The sequence below is a fragment of the Eublepharis macularius genome, chromosome 6 (assembly GCF_028583425.1).
Source record: "Eublepharis macularius isolate TG4126 chromosome 6, MPM_Emac_v1.0, whole genome shotgun sequence".
NCBI classification, from domain to species: Eukaryota; Metazoa; Chordata; class Lepidosauria; order Squamata; family Eublepharidae; genus Eublepharis; species Eublepharis macularius.
The window spans coordinates 96,971,164-96,998,690 of record NC_072795.1 but is presented as its reverse complement, the minus strand read 5'-3'; the positions used below and the strand labels follow the sequence as shown (position 1 = coordinate 96,998,690).

General features: G+C 41.3%; 1 protein-coding gene across 2 annotated transcripts in view; it reads right to left on the bottom strand.

The window, feature by feature from the left end:
• Positions 1 to 26,936, bottom strand: part of PPP2R2D (protein phosphatase 2 regulatory subunit Bdelta) — a 41,258-nt gene extending 14,322 nt beyond the window's left edge. Inside the window, exons 1-4 of one of the 2 annotated variants that reach the window (XM_054982929.1) lie at positions 26,557 to 26,936; positions 26,222 to 26,311; positions 5,861 to 5,958; positions 3,296 to 3,461 (exon numbers count right to left, since the gene is read on the bottom strand). In XM_054982929.1, the coding sequence (XP_054838904.1) occupies positions 3,296 to 3,461; positions 5,861 to 5,958; positions 26,222 to 26,311; positions 26,557 to 26,563 (361 nt within the window). In that variant the 5' untranslated portion in view covers positions 26,564 to 26,936. The remainder of the gene's footprint in view (positions 1 to 3,295; positions 3,462 to 5,860; positions 5,959 to 26,221; positions 26,312 to 26,556) is intronic. The other variant, XM_054982930.1, reaches the window with a different exon arrangement.
• Positions 26,937 to 27,527: the final 591 nt, after the last annotated feature.

Below are 27,527 nucleotides of genomic sequence, written 5' to 3'. Positions count from 1 at the left end.
ACCTGAGATTCTCTGCCCAATGCCATATTCTTCTGTCCAGCAAAATTATCCGACACAGGCAACCCCTGGTCAAAGGTTATTCTTGAAGAAAGAAAAATTAGCTTCCCTTTTTAGATAATGATTGCAAATAAAGCACACTGCTCAAAGAGCCTGCCTGTTATCTTTCACAAAGCCTTCAAGTTCTGCGAATAACATACAACTCAGTTTCTGTGCAACTGTACATACAAATGCATCAACCCATTAGCGTTTATAATTATGTTAGGATTGGAATGCCTCTAAGAGCACCAATAATGAGTTTGTTTCAGCATTTTAAAATATACATTTTAAGAACTCTTTAAGGTGTATTATAAAAACATGTTATGGAAACACAGTTAAGGCTGGCAAAAAGAATTCCAAAAAACCACATACTATGTTAGAATAATAAAAGACATAAAACATACATTTTGAAAACGTGTTCTTGTTTTGAATTTTAAGAATATAAGATACTTTGACCATATTTATTTAGCTATTCTACCATGTATTCTCCAAATTATGTGCCACATACACAAAAACTTGTTTTATTATAAAGAACAGCTTTCTATGTTTGGATTTATTTTCTTTAATAAGTTTTTCAAATAATTTGCATAGACAAAAAGACGCACAATACAAGCAGGAAAACTAGTTTTGCTAGCTAAATACTTCCATAGCCCCCACTGTTAGATAAGCTTGTGGGAGGCTTCTTATTTTAAGCAAACTCCAGAAAAATGCAGGATTATTTAGAAACCTCTAACAATAAGAAGAAGAGCCAAGAAACACAGGGAATAGTCCTGAGCAGATCTATTTAGGAATAAGCCCATAATATTTGGTAGGGCCTGCTCCCAGGAAAGGACTGCAGCCAAAGTAAGCTTGCAATCTCCCTGGTACTATAGTATTATCCTGTCAGGGTGACAAGTGTCAGTTCAGCAAAATACATGATCAGTCCTTAAATAATTAATGTAAGCTTATGTACTATTCAAGCATACACTAAAGTGGCATCTTCAAAAACTTGGGGCCTTATTCAGATACAATGACTATTTAGTGTATGACTCTAAATTTATTTAAGAAAATACGTTCACAATTGTACAATTTTAATATGAGATTAGGATATGATCACAGGATCAATAACTCTTCAACAAGCAACATCATTTTGATGTACGTATAAAATAAGCTGCTAAAGGTGACAAGAACCAGGTACAGCAAGTACTTAGTGGACCATTATTTTCTAACTTTATTGCTTGAGAAATTAATACATTTTTTTTAAAGAAGGCTGTTAGGAACAATGCCATCTAAAAGGCCCATGCCAACTACTGTTTTCCATGACAAGGAATGCTGCATGATGCTGCCAACTGATGCCTGATTAAGTATGGGGCTAGACAATTTTTAACGTTGGTCCTTTAGCAACTGCCATATCAGTGAGCAATCATTATATGAATAACAGAAGTCACTGATATAAGTACTAAATCAGAGGCAAGCATTTCCAGAGGGTTTTTTTTTGCCCAAGACAAGCCCTAACACAGGACAATAGACTCGCTGATTTTTCTAAATCTCCTATCACTTTCACACACAGAATCTGTTCTACCTTTCAAGCAGGAGCACTGGACAAACAGTGTGGCCACACAGAGCTAGCAACAGTGATGGGTATTTTAGGAGTTCTCTTATTCCCCTGCAAGGAAGAGGATAAGAGGAGCCAGCAAGCAGGACAACCACGTAAGTTGCCTGAGCTCTGTATCTCTGTATGAACACAAGAAGAAGAGTGTGGCACTCAAAATGCATCAGTTGCTGAGGCCCATGATAATTGTGTGGGTCTTGGTAGATGTCCAACTCTGCCAACATATGGCACTGGACCTGAAAAAAACAGGTCTCAACACCAGTAAAGTTGTCGTATTCAGCAGTGCTATTATTCACTTTCTACTTCTCCCCTCCCTCACCCTATTGAAGCAGACTATAACTTGTGGACTTGTAGCTTGCCAGATGTTCCACTCATTCACCCTATGACAGTGTAAATATTAGGAGTGTGCCCACCAAAAAGACTCAGTTTTCCTGCTTTGGAATTTTCTGAGCAGAAAAAAAGAGTCAGAAATAAGCGATTTCCGAAGTGGCAAGCCACTTTGGAAATCACTTATAGACCCGCTTCAATATGCTCTGTGAAGATTTAGAGCATATCAAAACTCCCCCCTTATTTCACCTGATGGGAGGGGGAGTTCCCTCCTCCCCCTCCTATTGGGTGAAATAAGTGGGAGTGGCCCTTCCTGCGCTTCAGCTGGGAGGAAGGGGACTCCCTCGCCTCCCAGCTGAAGTTTAAAGCACCAAGTAGCATGGAAATGGGTGCTTCCCCACACTTCAGCTGCGGGAGGGAATCCCCCGCCTCCCTGCTGAAGTTTAAAGTCCGTTTTGGGGCTTCCCCAGCTTCAGCTGGCGGGGGGGGGAGGGAATCCTTGCTTCCCAGCTGAAGTTTATTTATTTATACATTTTTTTATTTTTAATTGCTAACATCAAAAACTACAAAAAAAAAAGAAAGGGAAAAAGGGAACAGGGGGAGAGGGAAAAAACAACATATAAAAAACACACACTACATCTACAAGTATTGTATTCCCTTCATAATACAATTATTTAAAGTTAAACTTTCTAATATGCTATTAGATTGGTAGATCTTATAAAATACAAACTACAGTCAGGATCAGGTCTTCTTCTCCCCCCCCCCCCCCGGGTCTCGGTCTCAGTTCTCTCTGAACAGCTACAGTAGCTGCGCTCACTTCTTCCTAGCTGAAGTTTAAAGCCCCTTTCAGGCACTTTAAATTCAAACCCAAGGCTGGCTCCAGCTGACCGCCGAAGGAGGGAGGTCCCCACCATTCAGCTGAAGCCAGCCATGGGATCTGAAAGCACCCTGAAGCTTTCCTAAGCAACCTGAATCGCTTCAGGAAGCTTTGATTTGGCATTTCCAAATCGGGACCAGCATGCTGGGCCCGATTCAGAAATCCCGAATCTTTACTAATCAGGTCAGATTCGGGTATTTATCCTGAATCTAATGCCCAAATCGCACACCCCTGGTAAATATCCAGCTGGTAGTACTAGACTTATTTGCAAGGCTGCTTCTATTATACAGGGAAAGATCCTGTCCTTCATCAGGTACTTTTCTACTCTGATAGTATACAATAGTCTTCTTGCAAGCTATTACAGCCTAAATAATAACGTGTACAATCAGCAACTTTGTAATATGTAATACAGAAGATCATCCCTAGAACACCTAGAGCAAAATATATTTTGTAAGTATCCTTACCATTTGTAGATAATAAGAAGTGAGCAGCATTCTGTTGCGGTAACCACCTAATTTTATTAATTTTTTCCTCAATTTCTAGACTTTTCAAGTAGTCAAACTCAGGTTCGTGACTCTGAAAGGTACTGTAAACATTATACTCTCCCCTTGAATGAGGACGGCTTTTATTCTGTAAGGAAGTAAAAACAGTATGAGTAGAAAGTGGTTCTAAAGTAGTGTGCACATTCCAAGAAGACTCGTTAAAAAGTTTATGATCAGTCGTATCAGGTAATTTTCAAATATATCAAAACCATATCCTCTAGATCACCTATTTACACTGTAGTCATCGGTGTGTTATAGAGGACAAGAGAATGAGCTGTAGTCTAGTTGGTCCCCAGTTCAAATCTTACTTCTGCCATGAATGTACTACCTGATCTTAAGCAAGCCATTCTCTCAGCCTCAGCCATTCAACATCATATGGAAATAATACTGGCCATAACACACTTGAAACAGTTTGAACTCTGAATGTGTTATACAAATAGTAAGCATTATTGCTTTGACAACATAAGCTAAACTAGCTTTTATTAGCGTTTTTACTACTATATTAGTATAAAATTATGCTTTATTATGCATACATCTGCCTTCAACCTGGCATAGTAATTATTGTAAAATATCTTGTATTATGAAAAGGCAATGCCCAAGGTTCAAACAATTATTGTGTATGCGATGTAAAAAGTACAGATGCAATGTCTGACAAAGAAAAAGTATGCCATGTTTAAAATATGGATATCAAATTTTGCAGTGAAACCCATACAAAGCTCCAACTACAAAGTCAGTTGTATCTCTATATGCACACACAACTTCTTTAGATCACTTAACTGCACACTTTGAAAACTTTACTCCTTGAACAAGTTGTTGAAAGAGTAACTCAATTCTTGAAACAGACTAGAAACCTTCTAAAAAAATGTTTCAATATATAAGCACAACACTTTACTAACACTAGCTTGGTTCACATGAAACAACAAACCATTCTTTTCCCCATGGATTTCCTCCCTTACTTTGGTATGGATGCAGTGATAAACCGGTTTGCTATAGAAGAGGGATGCAGGAAGGAATCTCAACATGAAAGGAAGAGAGAAAACCACGGTTTCTAATTACATCTGGACTGAGCATATGTTTCTGTTTCTAACTTGTGAAAAATGTAGACGGTTAAAAACACAAATATCATTGGACAGTTGAAGAAGTAAGTTCAGATTACACTACAGTCCAAACACTGCATTTTGATTATTATTGACATTTATTTATAGCAACATATAAGGCTTGGATTTTTGATGTGTTCCATTCACAGAAGGGGTCTAGACAGAACAGCAGATTTAAACCTGACTTCATGGTTTGGATCCAACCTATTGTAACTCACCTACAACTGGTAGACAAGGATGGAATAAATCAAAATAAAATGTCAAGAAATAACTCAGAGACCTTCTTTGGAATCCTTTGATCCTTTCAATTTTCAGCTACAGCTCCCATGCCTCATAATCAATGTGGCAAGGAGCAGGGGTGACAGCATTCTGTCAAAGAACTCACAAGCCACACTGGACACATGAAGTTACTTAAAATTTTTATACTCACTTTTCAGCCACACAGTCTTCAAGATAATGAAGAAACTGGAATGGTTCTTTTGGCATTGGATGATATGGCCTCTAGATTCATTTGAGTATGTCAAGGTAAACATTTCTACCATCATTATAATAACAACTTAACTAATAATAACATTAGATTTATATACCGCCCTTCAGGATGACTTAACACCCACTCAGAGTGGTTTACAAAGTATGTTATTATTATCCTCACAACAAAACATCCTGTGAGGTGAGTGGGGCTGAGAGAGCTAGAAGCTGTGACTGACCCAAGGTCACCCAGCTAGCTTCAAGAGGAGGAATCAAACCTGGTTCTCCAGATTAGAGTCCCGTGCTCTTAACCACTATATCTGCCGCTCCTACCAAAGAAATTCTCTGTACTGCTTTCTTTAAGTCTGTATTTCTCTCCCTTCCGTAGTATGTTATTTCCATTCTCAGAGCATGTATATTTGCCTACTTCACACAATGGTGTAATATAATTGTACTTCTACCCATGACTGATTTAGTACCTGCATCCAAAAAGGGTGAAACTGTCTTGTTGCCCCCACCATACAACTATTCATTCACAAAGGGTTCATACTCAAGACTACCTGAGGATAAGCTATTCCTTAACAGCTCTTAAATCATTATACTTACACTCAGATCAGAAAGAAATAAGGTAAATGTTTTTTCTACATGTTCTAAACCTGCTTATGAATGGAGTATGCATCTTTTTATACATACTATTAAAAGATGAATGCTGGTGGTAACAAGATGGAATGATTTGTGGGATAACGATCAATTGATTCAGTTGTGGGTCAAATTCAATAAAAAGGAACAGATAAAAACTGCAAGAAAACATCACGGATCTATTGCCCTTGGTGATGTGATGGTGCAACAACATTTAATTTTGTAAAACACATAGCAAAACTAGCTTTAATAATCCACTTTCATTGTTTTGAATAGTACTGACCTCTGGTTCCCTTTGAAATATAACCACTCTGCCACCTTTGTCTCCTGTTGCAAGAAGATCTCCAGAGTAATTAAATTCAACTGTTGAGATAATGTCAGCTGTAAACATAAAACAGAGACAATCAGCATTACCATTAGAATGTGTAAAGTAAACTCTGCACCTTTAAGAATTTATTATAACTGAACAACCATCCCACATGAGCATACAAGCTGATTCTTAAAATTTATGTTAAAATTGCAGCTTTTATCTTCAGCGCTGATCACTATTTCATCCTACTATATAAAAGGCTAAGCTCAATAACCAAGACAACTCACTTCCTACCCTGGTGCGCCACCAGAGGGCGCTGCTGTGCCGGGGTGAGGTGTGAACCACGCAACAATGCCCACCTCTGCCTTTACCCAGCTGGGATCAGGAGTGGAGCAGGCAGAAATACTTGCCCCTGCCTTCATCCAGCTGGGATCAGGAATGTAGCAGGTGGCAATGTCCGCCTGCCCTTCACCCCGCCAGGATCAGAAGCGGAGCAAGTGGCAATGCCGGCCCCCCTTCACCCGGCCAGGATCAGGCAAGGAGCAAGTGACAATGCCAGCTCCCCTTCACTCAGTCGGTATCAGGTGCAGAGGAGGTGACCATGCACACCACCACCCCGCCTTCATCCGGCCGGGATCAATGATGGAGAAGGATGGAATGTCCACCTGCCTGCCCTCCCCTTTCTAGACCCTGTTGTATTTTTCCCACAATGGGCTTTGTTGCTAGTATATTATGAATGACACAAAGCACATTTACAGCATGAGATGAGGTACCTCAAATTCTGACCAGGTCATATTCAAATTAATTATTGCCCACACTAATTTTTAAAACAAAATGACAGCAGTTGACTGATATACAAGAAAATTTAAAGTACCAAAATAATTGTATTACTTAGTCTCCAAATCAAGGAATGGTAATCTTATTTGAAAACATTTCTTGGGCTGTAATCCTATGCCTACTTTCCTGTGAGTAAGCGCCACTGAATATAATGGTACTTACTACTGAGTAAATACGCAGAGGATTGCACTGTTAATTTTCATGCCACTGTGAAATCCAGAATTGATGGATAAAATTCTTGCAGAAATCTCACTGGGCTTTAGACACCAGATTTTCCATTTCCTTATAGGCACATGATAATGTTGTTTGTTGCATTTCCTATCTAAATGTATTGAAGATATCATTTAGAAGAGTTACTGAGTAAAATATAACAATATCATCTTCAAATCTGTTGGTTTTGATTTTCTTATCCTGGTCACTGTTTGATAATTTTTTACCTGTAGTTTCTATGTTGACACCAATTCCTCAGATTGCTTAGACAAATCATATGCAGCTATCTATTCCAGAACTCATATTTTGGCACATTTTTCAGGCAACTTCTTTAACTTCTGCCCAGAACTTCTGTTCCCTGGCTTTCAATAATAGCATGCCTACCTCAGGGCTCGTAAATATAGACTCTGCCACAGGTTAATAAAACGTAGTAGTCTCCTGTCAAAGTTAGTAGATAGCAATGTGCCCCAAAGCTTGTGTCTACAAATTCTATCAAATGCAATAGATGGATGAATAAGAGTGGTGCAAAATTAACTGGCTACCTTTCTTAGTGTACTTGTTGAACACATGATGGAGGACAAAACATGCTTTTCCCTATCTGGATATTGAAATGCTTTTTGAAATCCACGTATATCGTAGATAATCAAGTATTCTCAAAAGGAATTTTACAGCAGCCTACTTCCAATGTAGTAACATGCCACTGTATCACAAGGGCATTTTAAAAAGTAGTGAATATTGCATGGTTTAGATGTTTATATGTTTTCTTTGCTTTTAGAATGAATGGGATTCTTCTGATGATAACAGTTTTTTATCACTCAAAATGTATTGCACAGAAATTTTTAAGTTAAACAATATATACCATTTGATAATGATTATTCTTGAGAATATTTTATTAAGTGTGAATAATTTGGTAGTGGTTAAGAGCAGCAGGACTCTAATCTGGAGAACCAGGTTTGATTCCTCACTCCTCCATTTGAAGCCAGCTGAGTTACCTTGGGTCAGTCACAGCTTCTAGGAGCTCTCTTGGCCCCACCCACCTCACAGGGTAATTGTTGTGGGAATAATATAATATACTATGTAAACGCTCTGAGTGGGTGTTAAGTTGTCCTGAAGGGCGATATATAAATCAAATGTTGTTATTATTATAGGGTATCATGTTTTCAATATTATTAAATTTAATTCAACATCTAAGTATACCAACAGTCTTATTATGACTGTTTGATTCTGTTTCTAGTCAACTAATACACTCACTTGTTTACAATAAAATTTGTTTTCCAGTTTCAACTTATCTTCTCCTACCTCAAAGATGGCAAGGATTAAAGTACATGAACCAAGGTAATGTGAGGTGCAGCAGTTTGCAGATCTCTCTAGTATTGGGTACATTTCCAGTTTTGCTTATAGATAAGTAAATATACTTTCAGTGGTAGTAGAAAGTGCCTTCAAATTATAGCCAATTTATGGCAACCACTGCTGGGGTTTTCAAGACAAGAGACTAACAGAGGTGCTTTGCCATTGCCTACCTCTGCATAGCGACCCTGATCTTCCTTGGAGGTCTCTCATCCAATTACTAACCAAGGCCAACCCTTCTTATCTTCCAAGATCTGGAAACTGGGCTTGCTTGGGCTATCCAAGTCAGGGAAAATATAGTTTTAAATTCCATAACAATAAAATTAAGTTGTATAACTCAATTACATTATAAATGCTGCATTTTGTTTGTTAAAACAATTAAATAAATAAGTCTGGTAGGAAAGTAAATATTGCTTATACTTCAATTTTCCTTGTATTTGGGGTAAAAAACAAACAACCAGATTTTCTTTTCCATGGATCTAAAATTTCTGGAAATGTTCTCTCTACTTATACCAACGCCTGACAAATCCAGGCACCAGGTCATCATGATGCTTAGTATTATTATTGGCAAGCTCTGCCCCTAGTCTTAGCAAAGCGGATCGGCCAGAGCTTTCTGAGGGTACCAGAGTCCCTTATCTGAATACATCTGGCAACAGGGATTGGACAAAAGCTTGACTGCCACTGCTTTTATCTGATTCTACTCCCCTCTAGGGGAATGCGATCTGGCATTCTGAACTGGCTTTTATAGCTGGATTTATGCGGATTTGGCAAAATATGACTATGCCAGATCAAATTGGAGAATCTTGGATCAGATCTGGAAAGCTGGATTGAGATAGCCAGATTAATCTGTGTTAATACAACAAATGCAGCTTCAGCCTACTGGCTGGCTACTTCCTGGGCTTTCTGAGTCTTCCTCGGCTTTCCAGCAGTGGAGGGGAGGCATGGAGGGGGAGCAAGTAGCCAATTGGTGCAGAAGCTCTCCTTGTCTGTCCAATGAGAATTCTGAAAAAGAGAGAGCCTTTTTCAATCTTTCTACAAGGAGTTAAAAAAAGCAGGTTTGGTTCAGATCAGACTTCATTTTATGTGGATCTGAGACTGTGGAGAGACTGCAGCTGCTGTGGCTCCTCTTAATTGCTCTGGCCTGCTCTCTTTAGATTACTGGATTTACCTGCCTGCCTTGCTGCCTAGTTTTGCTGCTGCTGTACTGCCTGCCTGAGGAGGGCTACCTAACTTCACCTGTTTTTTAAGTCAACCTAAGACTCTTTTTCCCCTGGGGGGGGGGCTGGCCTTTATGGGTTGAGGAGGGGTTAGGTAAAAGAGAAGGGAGCAGTTTTCTAAATGTCAATTATTATTAATTGCTTTTTATTACTTATTGTTGTGAGGGCGCTTTGCTTTACTATGTTAACTTGTTAAGAGTTGGTTGTTTTTCGTATGTTCTTGTGTGCAGTGTTAACTTTCTTCATTTCAGGGGTGGGAGGAAACAGGATGGCCAGTGATGAAAGGCTGCTTCAGCCCGCAGCTCTGTCTCGAGGCTCCTCTGAGCCAGTGAATGTGGTGGTATAAGCTACAATGCAATAGACTGCAAAGATTATAGAGAACTTTGGTTTACCAGAATTACCTCTCCCTCTCACTTTCTGAGGCCAAGAGGGCTCCCTCTCATACTAAGTTACAATTGTGTTTGCGTGCCATTGCCTTGGTGCTTGGTGGTTCTGGTGTTATGCGGCTGATGTCTGGGTACTTGTTTGGTTCTGTTCTGTGGTGTTCCTCCACTGGCCATAGGTTCTGCCTGGCTTCTGTGAGTGAAACTGGTTCTGTTGGGCTTGCAAAAGTGCCTATTGCTTGGTTTGGGTGGAATTCACTAGTTTGACATGATTTTTCCCACCATAGGAAACAATGGAAAGAAGCTGGGGCACCTAAGATTTTTAGGGATACTAACTTTTTTTTTGTTTCCCTGAAACTGGATCAAGATCAACCAATTTTTTTTTTTTTATGTACACTCCAATTTCCTCCCCACTGGTTACTGGTGAAGTATTTGACTAGCTTTAGAAATGTATGCTCCATCTTGATTGTAGGATGGGGAAAATATGCACAGCATGGAAAGTATTATATTGAGAATGGCTTCACTGAAATCTTAACAGTTCCATAGGAATATTCATAAGAAGTTAATATAAGTTATAAGGGAACTGCTGTAGCATAGTGTTTAAGTGGCTGGGTTGTGAATCAGCACTCTGCTGATTTGAATCTCACTAATGCTATGAGTTCAGCAGGTGGCCTTAGGTAAGCTACCCCTCTCAGCCCCAGCTGTATGACAGAGATAATAATAAAACTGACTTTCTTCACTTCTCTGAGTGGGGCACTAATCTGTCTGGAAAAGTGGTATCTAATCACAGTTATTATTAATCCCTTAGTTAGATTTTTGTTGTGGTGATGACCACAGAGTTACCCCTATTTTCATACCGTACTTTCCCCTTACATTAATAAATTTACAAGAAGCCGTGAAAAGATGTTAATTAGGCTTTCTAGCAGCAATAATTAGAAAATCTATACACTAAGATATAAAATTCCAAAGGCTGAAAAATGAGTCTGGCTACTAGATCCAAAGAAAATTTGTCAAAGCTTGCTTATGCTATATTACAAACTGCCTTTGAAACTCTGTTCAGTCTCAGTAAGTAATTTACTATGTGGTATTCTGTGGTAATTATTGTTCAGAAAATACAAATTCAAATTCCTCATTGGGCACCTAGAACTAGTTGTACAGTTCTTGGGTTCAGGCCACAGTCTTATGCTGATGTCAACTGCAGGCCACTAATACGGCCTTGGGTTTACTGGTGCTTTTGAAGCAGCTCTAAACTGTCCCCCACACCCCAAATCTGGGAGGCAAACATCGGCTGATTCCGCACACGTTGGATAATGCACTTTCAATGCACTTTATCAATCATTTGAGGTGGATTTTTTGTTCCGCACATGAAAAAATCCGTTCCAAATGATCTATAAAGAGGATTGGAAGTGCATTATCCAACGTGTGCGGAATCAGCCTACATCTGCATGCTCGCAGCAGGTAGAAACTATCTGGTAAAAACCACTGGAATAATTACACTGGAATAATACTGTCCACACTGATCAGCAGTAGCCCTCCAGGATCTTAGTAAGACAAAGATTTTTTCTGCTACCTAAGATCCTTTAATTGGAAAATTCTGGGATTGAACCTGAAACCCTCTTTGTGCAAAGCCACTGTGCGGTCACTGAGACCATCCTTACTGTAGCAGTCTCAGCTTGGTGTCATTGCTGAAGGATGGAAGCCTGACATTTGGGGTTAAGGTTGCCAAGGCCCTTATCCTGAAAGCCCCCAAACTATGAGACCCTCTAAGAGATTCAGACTTACTGCAGATGGACCTTGTGGGATTCTCACTGTTCATAGCCACAAGGACTACTGAAAGAAGGGATACAACAGGTGCATCTGTCAGAGGCACCTCCAAGGGATCCACAGCACTGCTGTAAGCAGTCAGTCCGGCCTCCGCCAGTTGTACAGCAGTTTTCATATAGCTGTGTGTGATATTAAAAGTGGACAAGCCTCTGGAGTTTAAAATGGCTACGGTTTAGCCAGCCAGAGAGCCCCTGCCGTTACTACATCCCGCCCAGGAGAACCAGGCATGCAAGGAATGCTGCTCTCGAATGTGGAATGAGATCTCCTGATGATGAGATCTCCTGTCCGTGACTGAGGAGCTGACCAAATGACATTTATAAGCATGTACAGTCATTCCTGGCACAATGTATCCCCTCCTTAAAAACACTTAACCTAGCTCCGGTGTACTTCATCAGGAAAACTGTCCTTTTTGTGCAGCGCTAGAACTAGTTTTACATTTGTATTCACACACCCTGGCAGCTATCAAAGTACTCAAGCCTTTTGTCCAACCCAGGAACTGACCATTGGAGTCTTTTTCCTAACTGCTAGGAGGACTCTCCTCCACTTCAGGGCATATATTACCTATAAAGGTAGAGCTCTGGCTCCATTCAAATTGTGCAAGCTTTCTGGCTTCTCCCTTAGGGTCACTTCCCTAAGCCTCTTGCTCTCTTGGCTGAGGATGCTGGTGTTCGAAACTACTCTCTTCCTCCATGGACTGGACTACTCTCCAGGACAGGTAGATAGATTCCCTCTCTCTCTATTCCCAATCTCTTGCTAAGTTTCTTAGGACTGTGTGCGTGCAATTATTTCCCCCCAAGTAACTGTGTGTGTATGTGCATGAAGCCTTGTTCTTAATAAAAGTTATGGTTTGATATTAAGCACCAGACTCGCTTGTTCTATTGGGGAGGGGACTCGGTTAAAGCTGGTGATACAGTCCACGCGGTTACTGCCTCTCATATAGCAGTCTTCCTTGCTAACTAATTCCCCCATAAATCATATTTTGCAAGACCACTTCAGGTAACACTGTTAGGTAAAGAGCTTCTGGCACAACTTCCACTTATATATGCGAAGGGTTGCTTCAAAAAGGTACGTTGTTTAAGCAGGCATGAATTCTACTACTTTTATCTCATTTACTAACACCAGAACCCGTTGTGTGAAAAAATACAATGGGCTGTAGCTGCAGGGCCTTGGGAGGGTTGTGCCGGTGGCGCGGCCCTCCCAAGGCTATCCCACCGGGTTATGCCGCCCCACCTGGGCTGTGCCCGGACTGCGTTGCACTGGCCCCCATGCCTTCCTGCTGCCTACGCAGCCCCTCAGAAGCCTGGCGCAGACGCACCTGCAGGTCCCTCACTGTGCCTGCACCAGTATAAAAGGTGAGTCGTCACCAATATGGCTTGCCTTTTATATAGTAGGATTATAAATTTGAGAGGTGAATTCCTTGGGCTTGGCCTTGGGACTATCCACTTAGATCCAGCTAATGAATTCAGTGGCCCGAGGGCACAATGAGTCTTGGTTGAAGGTTCCGAGAATTGTAATAATAGGTTTCTGGCTCTTCAGGAAACTTTAACTCTTCTAATGAGCTCACCTCCTACTCCCTGCTCAAGGGCTAGCGAAAGTCAGGAGTTCCACTTTGGGCAATCATATTTCTGTTTGGAGGACTGTTGCCAATGGCTAAATAAAGATACCAATTTTTGCTGATGCAAAGTTGCCGGCCCTGTGTTTTATTTGGGACTAGGGAACAGCACTTAGTGTTTTCTGCCAGGAGGAGGAGGAATGGAGGAAGGATTGAACGATACTGGTATCCATTCCAGTATCTAGAGGATGCTGGCACTGCTCTTGTCCACAGCAATGTAGATTCTACCACCTTGCTCTTCAGGACAGTCCAGCTACTTGCAGGTGGGAGCAATTGCTGAAGTGCTGTGAAACCCCCTTTAGCCCTTAGATTCCCTTTATGTGCACCTCTAGGAGAATGCTGGGCCAGCCTGTAGTAGGTGCCATTGCCAATTTGGCATCACATTGCTCTCTCTTGTTGCTGGGATTTTTTCTGTCAAAAATAATCCTCTTCCTCCCTGTCCTGGCTATGCTGCAATTTGGCTTGGCATCATGCACAGCTCTCCTGCAGTCTGCATTTCCTATTGTACATCTGTGGAGGTACTGCAGCAGCTGTGTCCGAGAGTAAGGAAGGTCTTTGTTACTATCTCTGACGTTTCTGCTGTGACTTATAACACTGAGCCTGACTGTCCGCCATCATAAGGAGCAGAGGTTTGTCCTGAAAAAATTGGCAGCTGTTGATATGGCTTTTTCCAGGGCATGGCCGACTCATGCTACTGATCTTCCCAGCCACCTTGGTTTGTCTGTGGTTTCCCACTCTTCTGCAGGTTATTCCACTCATCTACACCAGGGAGTAATTTCTGCCTCCTGATCTGAGGAGAAATAGGGGTCCCCATTGTCTTTACAGATAAAGCAATCCAAGGCTTTGTTGAAGTCTACCAGTCCCTCAACTGCCTCAGCCATGCAACATCATGGGAAGGTGGGGGTGGGGAGAGAGGATAAGAGAGAAAAAAGAGAAGGTCTAAATATCTGTAGTTGTAAGTTGTTGAAACCTGGTTTGCCATTCCAACCAAAAGACTGTGCTCCCTGAATAGGCAAGAAATGAACAGAGTAGTAGACTGGCCCTCATCACTGGAGACAGGAATTGTTAAGTTAAGGCCTTCCTCTTTGATTGATTGGCGGGAATCACCCATGTTAAGATGCCCCTACCCTGAGAGCAAAAAGCACCCTTTCCAAAATGGGAAAGCTCGACCCCCTTTTCACGTAGATCATTTTTAGATGGCTTTCGTGCCACCTTTCTATCCAAAAGTCACCCAGTATGGCAAGGTGGGTCATATTCAAATTATATAACCTACTAAAAATGATAGCTTTGGGACTTGCTATGAGATGGAGCTGGAACAATTAGTGATAGGAATCATTAAAGCCTTTGAGGGGTTAATATGACAGCTTCAAAGCTGGATGTCCACTGGCTGTTTGAAATAACTTGTGATTCCTGGCAGTGAAGTTATGCACCAGTCTCACAACCCCATCTTCCATTGAAGATAATCTTTAAGGCAAAATTAAAGTTATCTTCCTTCTAAGGTTATTTTAACCTTTTTAAGTGATTGGTAATTTTAAATAGCTTATGACTGAAGGGAAGCAAACAACACTTACAGAGACATTTAAAATACTGCCCAGGCAGAAAATGTTTTGAAACTGATTTTGTCTGCTTTCTTTGACCCAACAGTCCTGCTTGGTAACCTATTTGCCAAATGTTACTGTATTCCACGCCCCACCCCAGTCCTCATATTGTTATGCATTTATTATACATTGTGAACAGACAGACCCACACTATTAGAAACTGAAAATAATTATCATAATAATCCTAATCAGTAGTACTCTAGAACTCTACTGAGAAAACAGAAGAGTATTTGAATGTATTTGCTGCTATTCTTTTATATGCAGTAGTGGATTATGACTATCTCCTCCCAGACACTGGTGAGGTAAAAGCCACTGGCGGGGTGTGTGTGTGCGTGTGAGAAGAGACCTTAAAATTCAAAGTGACTGAAGGAGACTCAGAATGTAATGGCTAGTTAATTATGCAATAAATAAACAAACCCAGAACAAAAAATGTTTCTCAGATTTTACTTCTCATGTTGTTTATCTGTTGCATATATTAAGACTTCCCATAGTTAGCTCGCTATCAAATACTATTTATCGATCCATCTCATCATTGAAATAACGTCCCCAGGCAGAATATTAACCAGCTTTCTTCCCATGTCTGTCAGCACTAGTGTTCATGGGTCCTTGGAGGTGTGTCCACAATCCATATTAACACCACGCAAACTAGACAGAGCAAATAACCTAATTACCTAAACGATGAGCAGGCAACAGAGAATATGCTGTTTCTTTTAGCCACCCACCATACATCCAAAGTTGCATGAGGGCATGCAGAGCCGAGCATTTCATCTAAATAACAGGGCATGACTATCAATCAGGCAGGTATGATTCCAAATGTAAATGATCATTATAGCACTTGCAAATAGAGGTTACAATGCACATATTGTTCATTACTACAAAAATGATAAATCCTTTCAATGACCCTCAAAACTGTCTAGTACCTTTAAGTTCACATTTGCACAAAAGTACAGTTACAAACTATTCATTGATCACGGAGATGGTGAAATTCCTTGATAGAGCTCTTGAACCAATCTCTCTTCCCCCCAACTAAAGAGATAGAATGAAAACATTCATAAACAATCTTTGGAAAAGTATAAAAAAACCACAATTCATTAAAAAAAACCTTCTGATAGCAGGAATAAATAAGCAATCCAGAAATCCTTCTATATAGAAAGAAGGTTTGCAAGCTACAGGTACATACAGCTACACCATAGCACACGGTGATGGTTTCACTGATATCAAGTTCTGCAAGAGCGTTAAGTAATAAGTACAACCAAGACAGGATCATAAGAATTCCTCATGTGCCATCTAATACAAAGATTATGAAAATATCATTTACATAGAAAACCGCAGTCATGGCTGATATGGTCTTTTTGCCACCATCCATTTCACAGAACTCCATGCCACCAATCTGCAGTATAGATTGTTCAGTATATAGGTTACTGTCTGGGGATAGCAAGGGGATACAGATTGGGCCTGTGATACTGGGGAAGACAAGTTTATTCTTCTTCTCATTACCATTTCCTGATTGAAACCCTCTGCTATTTCCTGATTGAAACCCTCTCCTCCCCCCATCTTAAACAGCACTGTCTTTTTTTCACTATCAAGAATTAAAGCAATATGGGGAGGAGTGTTAAGTGAGATGGGTACGTGATTATGATGTAGAAAAGATAAATTGCCCTTCCAGTGTTCCAGCCCAGGCACACTCCCTGTGGCTGCTTTTTAGTCTCAAATTTCACATCAGGAACTCTAGTCATGCAACTCCAGTGCCATGCGAATGTTTAGATCAGGAAAGTGACAAAGAACACGAACACGAACACACACACACACACACCCAAGGAAACTGTACAGAATTTGTACTCCAAGCTCACTAGGCCTGTTCATTGTCTAATACTGCTATCCTATGCAGAGTTATACACTTCTAAATCCATTAACTTAAATGGGCTTAGAAACGTGTAACTGTTTAGGACTGCACTGCACAGCTACAGATAGAACTTAGGAGTGGGGAAAAACACTACTCTGAGCATGTTTTTCTTATCCCCTCAAGTAGTCATTTTAACTCCTACACAGATCTCTTTTATTAATGTCTGAAAAATGCCAAACAGTGTCTTAGGATCAAGTAATAAATATCTAAAGATGGAAGGGATGTCCATCAGCAAAACAGGCCTGCTTCCCCACTTCCTGATGCTGCTCATAGGAGAGATGAGACATCTAGCAAAAGGATGAGGAGAGAACCAATGAAAATCACATCCGAAGAAATTTACTAAGGGATCCAGGTTAACAGATTATTCCTTAGATCATATGTACTCTTCAACTGCAGTTTGAGGATACTGGAAAGAAAAGGTGCAATTATACCTTAACATGCTAATTTAAATGATACAATGAGCTTGCTAACATTTCCAATCTTTTTCTCCATATTGACACTATTAGTTTTTTCAGTGAACTGTCTGTGTAATACAATTCCAGTAATAGGATTTCAGTCCTACAAAATCTACATAAAAAACAGTGAACATCTTTCCAGATGAAGTGCAAGTAGCTCCTGACAAGTGGCAAGATGATAGCGCTGTATTTTGTTTCTAGCACACATGTGCTAGAAACAAAATGATCAATAACTTGCCAAATCCTAGACAGAAAAAAAATGCAAGGATCCTGCAGATTAGCAGTATTGTTAATTCTTTTGACTCTAATTGAAGAGTCAGTCAGCAATGCTGCTTTGATCTTAAATGCCTGTCTGTATTTTGACACATGGAGGAAACTCAGAAGACAGACCTAAATTTCTTGCATGAAAATACATACTTGATCTTGCCTCAAAATAATCTCATTATCTATAGCTGGGCATTGGTGCACTAGACAGGAGTCGTCTGTGGCCACAGGCATTTCCCCTTCTACGAGTTTGCATTTACCTGCAGAGTACACTGAGGTGAACGAAGGCATAGTCAACACTTCCTTATTTCTAGCACAAAAGCATACAAACAACTGCTCTTATGACATTATACCTGCAACTATCAGAGAACTTTTCCAGTATTTATACTCACCTGAAATGTTTCTGATTAGCATCTGATTAACCACTTGAAAGCAGTAATCACAGTTTTACTATAAAAAGTTTGTTGCAGAAAAACACAGGAACACAGAATTACTGAGAAATTTCCCTATGAACAGCTCCCAAATTGCTTTTGAATGCTTGGGCTTTCAAAAGTAATTGGTTTGGCATAAGAGTTGCTGAAAGGTTAACTTAGACAAAAAAAAGAGCATTCGCATACTGGGAAGCCATTTCCTTTTCAGGAACTCCTGCGCTACTGGATTATACCTCTAGACTACACCTACAAAGCACAATCCAAGGCACCCAAAATAAGCCTATTTTCTATTTTACAGAACCCGATTTTCTCCCTTCCTTATGTGAGCCATTTAAATGAATATGACAAACTTCACATTCACCAATCAGTGCTGCCTCTGTGCACACAGGCAGGTGGTGGGGGTGGGGGCTTTACTTATGGGAATCCATGCCACTGAGCCCTTGGATGGGATGGGATTGTTCCCACAGTATTTTAAGGGGAAGCAAACCTGCTGTCAGAAAATAGGGTGATGAGTGAAAACTTCAGATGAATTTCATGATTAGTTTCCAGTGTGTCTACAAGAACAGGGTATTTATTGCAGGCCAAGCAAGAGGCTACCTTACATAAACTATGCTCCTGTCAACAACCATGGCAGCAGCACCTGAGAAGGGTCCATAGTTGTCAACTGTGCTCATCTAGACAGAGAAAAACTGCTCCAGAAGTATTTTAATGTTCTTCATTAAGAGAAAACTCTCAATGCTCGATCATAATTTCTAAACAACTACTTCTATTTCAACTGGATTGTGAGCCTGCAATAAGAGACTGTTTCATATATGCATGGTACTCAGCTTATGTTTGTTTTGAGAGATTGTATACATTAAAGTCACTGAGCACATTATTAAAATCTTAGATTGGCCAGCCACCCATAGATCTACTGGCCACATTTTCAGGAGCAAACGCTTCTGGCCTTCTGAAAGCAAGACTCCCAGTAGCATGCCAACCCTTTCCCCACAAGTCTCATTTATGTTGTACTTGCGATAGATTCCCCCCCCCTTTTTAAAAGGGCCCTAGAAAACAGAGTGCAGGAACGCTGGCCTTCCTGCCATGGCAGCAGCCTCTGGAGGGCCAGGCCAGCTCATCTGGCTGTCCCACCACGGCGGAAGCCTGTGGAGGGACAGGCCAGAGAGAGATGGCTGAGACATTAGTTAGTACATTAGTTAAGATGAAAAGTTATGTCTGCTGGAATATATGTTCTGTGAACTTGAACATTTCTATATACCACAGAGAGTTTGTTTGCCACAGCAGCTTCTCCTGGTTGAGCATATATACAGTAGCAAATGTATCCACACTGCTATCTCCTTACTACTACCAGAGGACACTACTGACGGTTCCTTGAAGCAAGAAAAGATTGCACGCACAGCAATAACTCTGCTGCAGAGGTTTCCTTGAAAGCTGGGGAGAGACGAGCCTTTTTTCCCCAGCTGCTTTGGCTCACTTTAATGGGCCAAGAGAAAGCAAAATATTAGAGAAAAGGGGAGGAAATGTCCACAGTGATAGGAAGACCATCGGAATGTCGAGTGGACAAGTGGTGAATCAGGCCACAGGAAGACTCTGCAAAGCTATCACAAGTGGGGGTGTTCACCGGAAAAACATCTGACTGATCTGGTTCTGTAATAAATACCAAACTGGAAACAAAAATTGGTATTCCAATTTTTATTGAAAAACCAAATTTTATTGAAAAACCAAATTTATTCTCCAGTTCGATTCAGTAATACACAGCAAAATTGATGAAATTTTCAGCCATTGTTTCCTATAGGAAACGCAACTCTGAAATTTCTGGTTGTTCGGGGAGGGGTCATTCTGGACAGAATTTCACCAAATTTGCAGGAGACCTACTCCTAAATGTCCTCTAACTACCCCCCAAGTTTCATGAAGACTGGACACTGGCGAGCTATTTTATGACCCTCCAAAGAAGGTACCCCCAGCCACCTCTAATCTTCATTACTCCCTATGAGAAAAACTACAAGTAGGTTATTTTAAAAACATTTTTAAGAAGTTCACACTCTCTCAGTATATCCAAAAAGTACACCTAAATACCACTAGGTTAACAAAATGAACTAAGCATCCCAACAAACACCCCTCCCCCCCCAGGAAGCACCAACAATTGAACACCTGATCAAACCAAATTTCTACGCCAACAGAAAACACACCAGCAAAAACCAGCAATTAAACTTCTGTAAAGAAAGCTCAACAACAGGGGAAAACTGCTGTTTTGCTATGCGGGGGGGACAAGCAGTAAAATGAACAGTAAATATAATCAACTTCAAAAGCCAGCAATCCAAGCCTCCCCCCACATAGCAAAACAGCAGTTTTTAAAATGCAAACTAAAAAAAACCCTTTTCCCCTCCTTCCCATCCCTCCCAGACACCAGGCCAACTTCCTCCTTCTTCAAAGAGAGAAACCGAGAGTCTGTAACTCTCAAACTAGGCAGAAGACACTCCACTCACCGGGAAGCAGGATCCAGTCACGGTCCAAAGTAGGGCAGGGGAGAAAGCCAACAGCCAGCAGCAGCAAGTGGGCAGTGTCGCTCAATCTCGAGGCTGGAGTAACCTTCTCAAAAATACCACTGGCCAGAGAACAAGAACTGCTGCAAGGACTGGCCAGTCACACTCCCCTCTCCCTCTGACTCACTTCCTCTCCCTTCTCCCCCCTCCCATCTGGTAAAAAAAAGTGGGAAGCACTGTTTCTTTGCTGCTCCCTAGCAAACGAACAGCAAGGAACAGCACTGCTGTTTCCTGAAGTTTACCAGATTTTACCAAATAAATTTGGTAATGCATATTTGGTAATGCATATTTAAGTTCTGTAATCTGCAAATTTGGTAATGTATATTTAAGTTCTGTAATCCTGAATTTTACCAAAACAAGAAAAATTCAGTAGTTTTGACGAATTTCGAACCTGAATTGCATATCCCTAATCACAAATGCTATATTAAGGAACAATCCAGTTATGTACTTTGCTGATACTAAGTCTATTTTAAGGACAAGAATTTTTTTAATGAAATAATTGGCTATACTTAAATTGTCCTCCAGAAAAACAAGACATTTCAATGATTCAAAGGCGATGATTTAAACTAAACTGCATTTGAATGTGTTTACTCTTTCAAATTCATTATCCAAATAGTTCCAAGTTTTCTGCAGTGTACACTGTAAGGAATAAATACAAATTCAGCAGTATTTTAGATAATTCTGATAAATATCAAGACATTTTAACTTGTTTAAGGCTAAAACAAGAACAAATATCAATCTCAGCAAAGATCGATTCACTATAAATGATATTTCAGCACAAGAATGGTATAAAAAACTAGCATGCCTACATTCTCTATAGGCAGGGAAAAACTGGTATATATCAAGCATGAGAATCTGGGAACTATAATTAAGCCTAAAATATAACTCACATTACCAAGCTTAAGCCTCTTTAAGGTTATTTTCCACACAATTCACTATGTGTTTGATTTGGACCATAACTTCTGGATTCAACCCCCCATGTTTGCTAGGTGACACTAGGTCATTCCTTTTTCAGCCGTATCTACCTCACAGGGCTGCTGGGAGAAAAGGGGGAGGGGAACTATCTAGACCACCCGGAGCTCTTTGGAGGAAGGACATGATGAAAGTGAATAAATAAAATCAATGTCTTGTTTGCTGTATGTAAACGAGTGTACTATGGGCCACCAGTTACTGTCTACTAGCACATATACTACAATAATCTTCATGGCTGAAAGTAGTCTTTAATACATGCATGGTATGATTTTCCAAGAACCTATGAAATATTTGCACATACTTTGCCATAAAACTTAAAACAACTATGCTGCTAATCAAAACAAACTGCAATGCTTTGAAGACTCATGCCAATTAATCAGAAGGGAGGGATCAAGCCTTCTCTTATAGAACTTCTTGGTCATGGCACCAATTCCTCTCCCCATGGATATTTGTCTGTCCCCTTCTATTGCTGTCTTCCACCAGCAGGTAAAGACTTCTGTGTTTTGTAGGGTGTTCCACTGACACTCAGTGACTTTATATATACTTATATACATATATACTTATGTGGGTTTTTAATTTGTTTTAATGTTTTTATTGTTCACTGCCTTGGAGACCTTAAGTTGGGTGGAAAAGCAGCTTAGAAATGTTTTAAATAATAAAGTTGTGTTAAAGAAACAAAAGTCTCATGAAAAATAGAAAGATGATACACTGCTGCCATGATCCCATCATCTTTGCCCAGAACTTTCTACAAAGATCTGGGATAGCATGTCCACATTCTGAAGCAATGAAGTATACACCAAGTACAAAATCGTGTACATGGACCCTAATGCAGAAGCTGGCAACCTTCACTGCAGAAGATGGTTGAATACTTTGAGAATCTTGCATATATATTCAGCAATAATTCAAATTGATGTTTATTATGTAAAACACCAAGAGGTCTAGTCATTCCGCACTTATCTTCCTAGTACATTTTTATCCTGCCCTTTCTCCAAGATACTCAGGGCAGTATGCATGGTTTCCCGTATATTCAGAAAACTGTGCAAGATATGTTAGGATGAGTGTGCGTGACTAGCCCAAAGTTGTCTAAAGAGCTTCATGGCAGTATAAGGATTGGAATGTGGGTCTCCTGGATCCTGGGATAATACTCTAACTACAATAGCTTCGTATACTTTGCACGACTGGAGAAACAACTATAGCTGAAAGCTGGCAATTCTCATTACATGCCAGGATTAACTAAAAATATAGCAATGGATACTCATATGAATGAAGAATCTGAACTACATGTCCAAATAATTTCATAGCCCAATCCTAACTAAGAATATGCACACATAAGTGCTCTTGCAGCCTAAGGCTGCAATCCTGCACACATTCACTTGGAAGCAAGTTCCATTAAAAGCCATAGTACGTATGTCTGAATAAACTTACTTAGAATAGAGCACACAACAAAACAGCAAATACAAAAAGCCCTAATCATGCATGCTCCATTAGGCATTCAGTTACCCTACTGAGTAATGCCACTAACTACTCATGCATGTTTGCAGTATTTTGATCAACGTTTTAGTTCTGTTCCTGAAAAATCGGTTCTCAAATTTACCGCTTAAAAGTCTAAATTTCCTTGTAATAGTAGGGTTTTTTAAGCTCCATGTCCACATTAACTGCAGGACTACATGCATTGTCTCTTAAGCCTAAGACATGAGGAAACCTTGGAGCCCTATGACAGGAATGTGGCTGTTTAATGATGTATTTAAAAATTGGTTTGAAAAATGGTGATAAAGTATCAGGATTGGAATCCAGGGGCACCTTAGAGACCATCAAGATTTTCAGATTTTCCCTTCTGAAAAAGGGAGCTCTGACTCTTGAAAGCTTATAGTCTGAAAATCTTGATGGTCTCTGAAGTGCCACTGGAATCAAATCCTGTTGTTCTACTATAGACCAACATCGCTACCCACCTAAAGCTATCCTCAGAGGTGATAAAACAGTAATCAAGCTGTGGTATGTATTTCTAAGTATTTATTTGCAAAAGTTAAAACTTGAGATGCTGGTCAATAGATAGGTCAACTATTGTCAAATAGCCACATGCTATTTGACTACGGTCACATACTCCAAGAAATCAAGTATGCTCTTCTGCAAGTTACAGTCTACCAACTTAATTGCATCCTGGCAAGAATGGCAGCTTCCTTGCTCCCTAATCCTGCATGAGGTTAGGGCAACCCATGCATACAACTGTAAAATGAGCAAAAATGCTCAGTGTTGCAATTTTTCCAGTGACATTCTAGATGCTCCTTTCCAATTAAGCCAACCTGCTTATCTTCCATTGGTCACTAGGTGAAATAGTGGGCATTTCTAAACAGGAACAAAAGCTTTAGAAATGTGCAAACATACACAAGCAGCTATTACATAGGTGATGTTCTCATGAATCAGTAGCAGCAGAAATCCAAAGGTTGTGGGAAAAGGCACTGCACTCTCTACAGCTTCTGAAAAGTCTGGACACTGTGGTCTTCTAGAAGACAGTATCTGTAGTTAGCATAATTCTCTCTGTTCTTTGGTATTCTAAAAAAAAGTAATGCAGAGGATATTTGGCTGGTCAACTGACAACTTTTTAACTAAATGCCAATCTTAACAGTTCATCAGGAAACAGCTAATAATTTGTTTACGCTAATTTGCTTATAACGAAAGATCAAACAGCTTACACCAAGTGATTCAAAACAGAATGAACTGACATATACGTCCTAGCACTTTCTTGGTTAAAAGTGTTGTAATTACATTTCCAAATTCAACTTAATAGCAAGACTAAACAAATAAGCACTTACGGAAATTTTTGGTGCAACTTCATACATGGCTGTTACAGAATGCAGATCGGAGTGACCAGATGATTATCCATACAATACCTACCCTTTAAACAATATAGGTAAAGTTGGACAAGCAGTGTGCAAGTGTGGCTGTTCTAGCACAACTCCAAATCTCATCTCCACATAACAGTCGGCCATTAATTTTAACTATCTTGAATAGTAAAGCATGTAAACATCTTGTTATCAGTGCTGTGTGGCTGACTGTCACAAAGCTACATAATTGTATGAAAACAGTATCACAAGCAAAGCTGAAAAGCAATCCTAACATTACTCTACCTATAAGAATGTGTTACTTTTGTTTATTATAATGCAGTTTTCTTATCCTACCAAGAAATACTCTGAAGAAATCTTTCTTTGACATTTAATTATAGAACTTCAAAATAATGATCTCACATTAGAAACACAGATGCACGTAATTCAGAAAGCAGGTATTTTTGATTAGCAATAAACTTCTTCACAATGCTTGTAACAAGAAAGTAATTTAACCCAAGCAAATATATTTCTCAAACTGCTTTGTTTGTTGGAATACATCCTGTTTCACAGAAAACGAGTAGCTTCAGAACCTACACATGTTTAAATAATATCAGACAATTCAATGCAATCTGAATCATCTGATGGGTTCACCAGGTGAAAGGGGTGTCTATTTTAAATCCAAGTGTCAGGAAATAAAGGAACTTCAGAAACTTCATCCAGACCACACCCCAAGTCCATCTTTCCAGACCACCCATGCTAGCAGAACAAAACTGTTAACATTTCCTCCTGAATACACTTAAATTGCAACAGCAGTAAAACAACTAATTTTTTTTTAAAAAAACAATAGTATTAGCAATCCCCTCAAATAAAACTGAAGTACCACATACAAAAGAACAAAAATGTGTTCACAAGCGTACATGTTTTAAGAATGTGATCTTGGGTGGTGGTCTGAATGCACATGAAATAATAAACTTGTTGAAGCTAATCCCCTTTAACTTTGTGTACACTGCCTTAAGCTCCAAGAAAAAGTGTCATAAAACAAACATTTATCAGAGCTGTGAATTAAAACCACTTGCACTAGCAGAATTTCTACAAGGGGTAGGAAGAGGGCTCAGTAGAGTTGCTTGTGGTCAGGGTAAGCTCAGGAGTACCATCTACTTGTTAAGTTATCAACAGTTATACTATTTTTACAGGTAAATATCATTTTTGCTTTGAACATTTTCAACCAAGTGAACGAACATTACTAGTTAAGACAAGAGCAACAAACTTAGTATCATTGAACCCTTGCACTGCCAAGAGAAAGGTCACACATTTTGACTTTTTAAACTAATCCCAGATGTGGGAACCTCCCTCCTTATATCACCAGCACTGAAACTGACAGTTTTGACAAGACTACTCCCTTTCTTTTGTCATCCTGTTCCACTGTCATTCCTCTGGAACACGACTACAAACGAAGAAGAAAAGCTGCTTCTGTCTCGTGTATGATAGCAGAGTGGCAGCCGCTTAGTCAGCCTCTGCAACTCCCCCCCCCCCGTACATTTGCAGAGAAGATGGGAGAAAGGAGATGGAAAAGGAAAAAGCAATACTTGAATTTTCAGCTTGCAGTGGCACCACTACGAGGTTGTGCAAGGGCACTATCCCCTCACTTGCAACAGGACTTGGGGAGACCACCCTCTCCCATGCTTGGGGACCTGAAGCATCCTGAATGGAGAAAATAGGCCCTGAAACAAGGAGCACAGAGAAAAAGGGCATGCAGGGAGGAAAAAGAGAGAGGGAACAGCTTTGGCCCATTTTCACTAAAGCGCTGCTCCCAGGCACAGGCATGCCCGCTGTGGGAGGCAGCAAGCCCCGAAGGAGGCCATGGGCGGCCCTGCAGCTTCCAGGGTCATCCCAGCCCTCTGCCTTCATTTATTTACCTTCCGCCACGTCCTCGTCGATCGCCCCCTTCACCTGGGAGAAGCACCACTGGAAATCGTTGCTGCCGCCTCCGCCGCCGGCCACCCCTGCTGGAGACGAAAAAGCGCCGTGAGCCGGACGGCCGGAGAGCGCCAAGCCCGCGGCCCTCGCCTCCACCCATGAAGGCCGAGGTTCCCTCCGCTAGCGCCTCACGCCAGCCCGGCCCTTGGAGCTGCTCGACCGGGCTGCCGGACGCCCTCCACCGCCCTAGGCCACCCGCGGGCCCAGGCCTGCCCCCGCCCGCGAGTCCTGGGCGACCGCTGCCGCCTCCCCGGCCGCCGCGCGTGCTTCTTACCTGCCATGTCGCGACGCGTGTGCCGGGCGGGACCGGGGGCTGCGGGGCCCGCAAGGGAGAGGAGCCGGACGGGGCGAGAGGGGATCCGCTATTATCGCCGCTGCTACCGCCGCTGCTGCTGCTGCTGTGGCGGCCGCCACCGCCAGCGCCGACGCCGCCGGAGGCTTGGGGGTTTCAAAATGGCGCCCATTGCCGGTCAGCCTGATCCGGTGACGTCATCCCCATGCCAGCCTCCATCGGGCGGAGGGAAGCGTCGAGCGAGCGAAGAAGCGGTGGGGCCCGCGGGAGGGAGGAGCGGGGCAGGATGGACGTCGCCCGAGGGGCAGACGGGGGAAAGGAGGCGAACTCCGACGGGAGGCTCCGGCCGGGGGCTTCCCAGGAGGCCGAATATATCTTAGACGCAGTGGGGCCGCTCACGAGTGGTCCGTTGGAGGCTGGAGGAGGCAGGCTCCCTAGCGGCGGAGAGGAAATGGGGCTTGGGAGCGGCTGCTGCCGGATTTACGACTCTCAGCCTTGAATGGCCTGCTGCCCGGCTCGCCGGCAGGAAGACGCGAACAATGAGAGTTCACGGCACGATTCGTTTCTCTGAATATTTTTATCCCGCTGTTCTCCCTGCTGAGAACGCCGAGCGGCTCACAAAAAATATCGTTAGACAGCAGCGTGACCACCACAAAAGTATATACAGCAGATCAAGATGGGGAGCCGCGTTTGTCTGTAGCAATAGAAAAGAGCAAAAGTCCAGTAGCACCTATAAGACTAACAAAATTTGTAGTAGGGTATGAGCTTTCGTGAGTCGCCTCTCTGAAAAAGTGAGCTGTGACTCACATATATACAGTAGTCACTGAAAAGTCACCAAGCGGAGGTCAGGGCTGTTTCCCACACCGGTGAACTGGTTTCAGGTCCACCAGGCTGTTTATTTTCGTTAGGGTTTCCGAATTATATCGAAAATAAATAGGAGTATTCCGGTACTC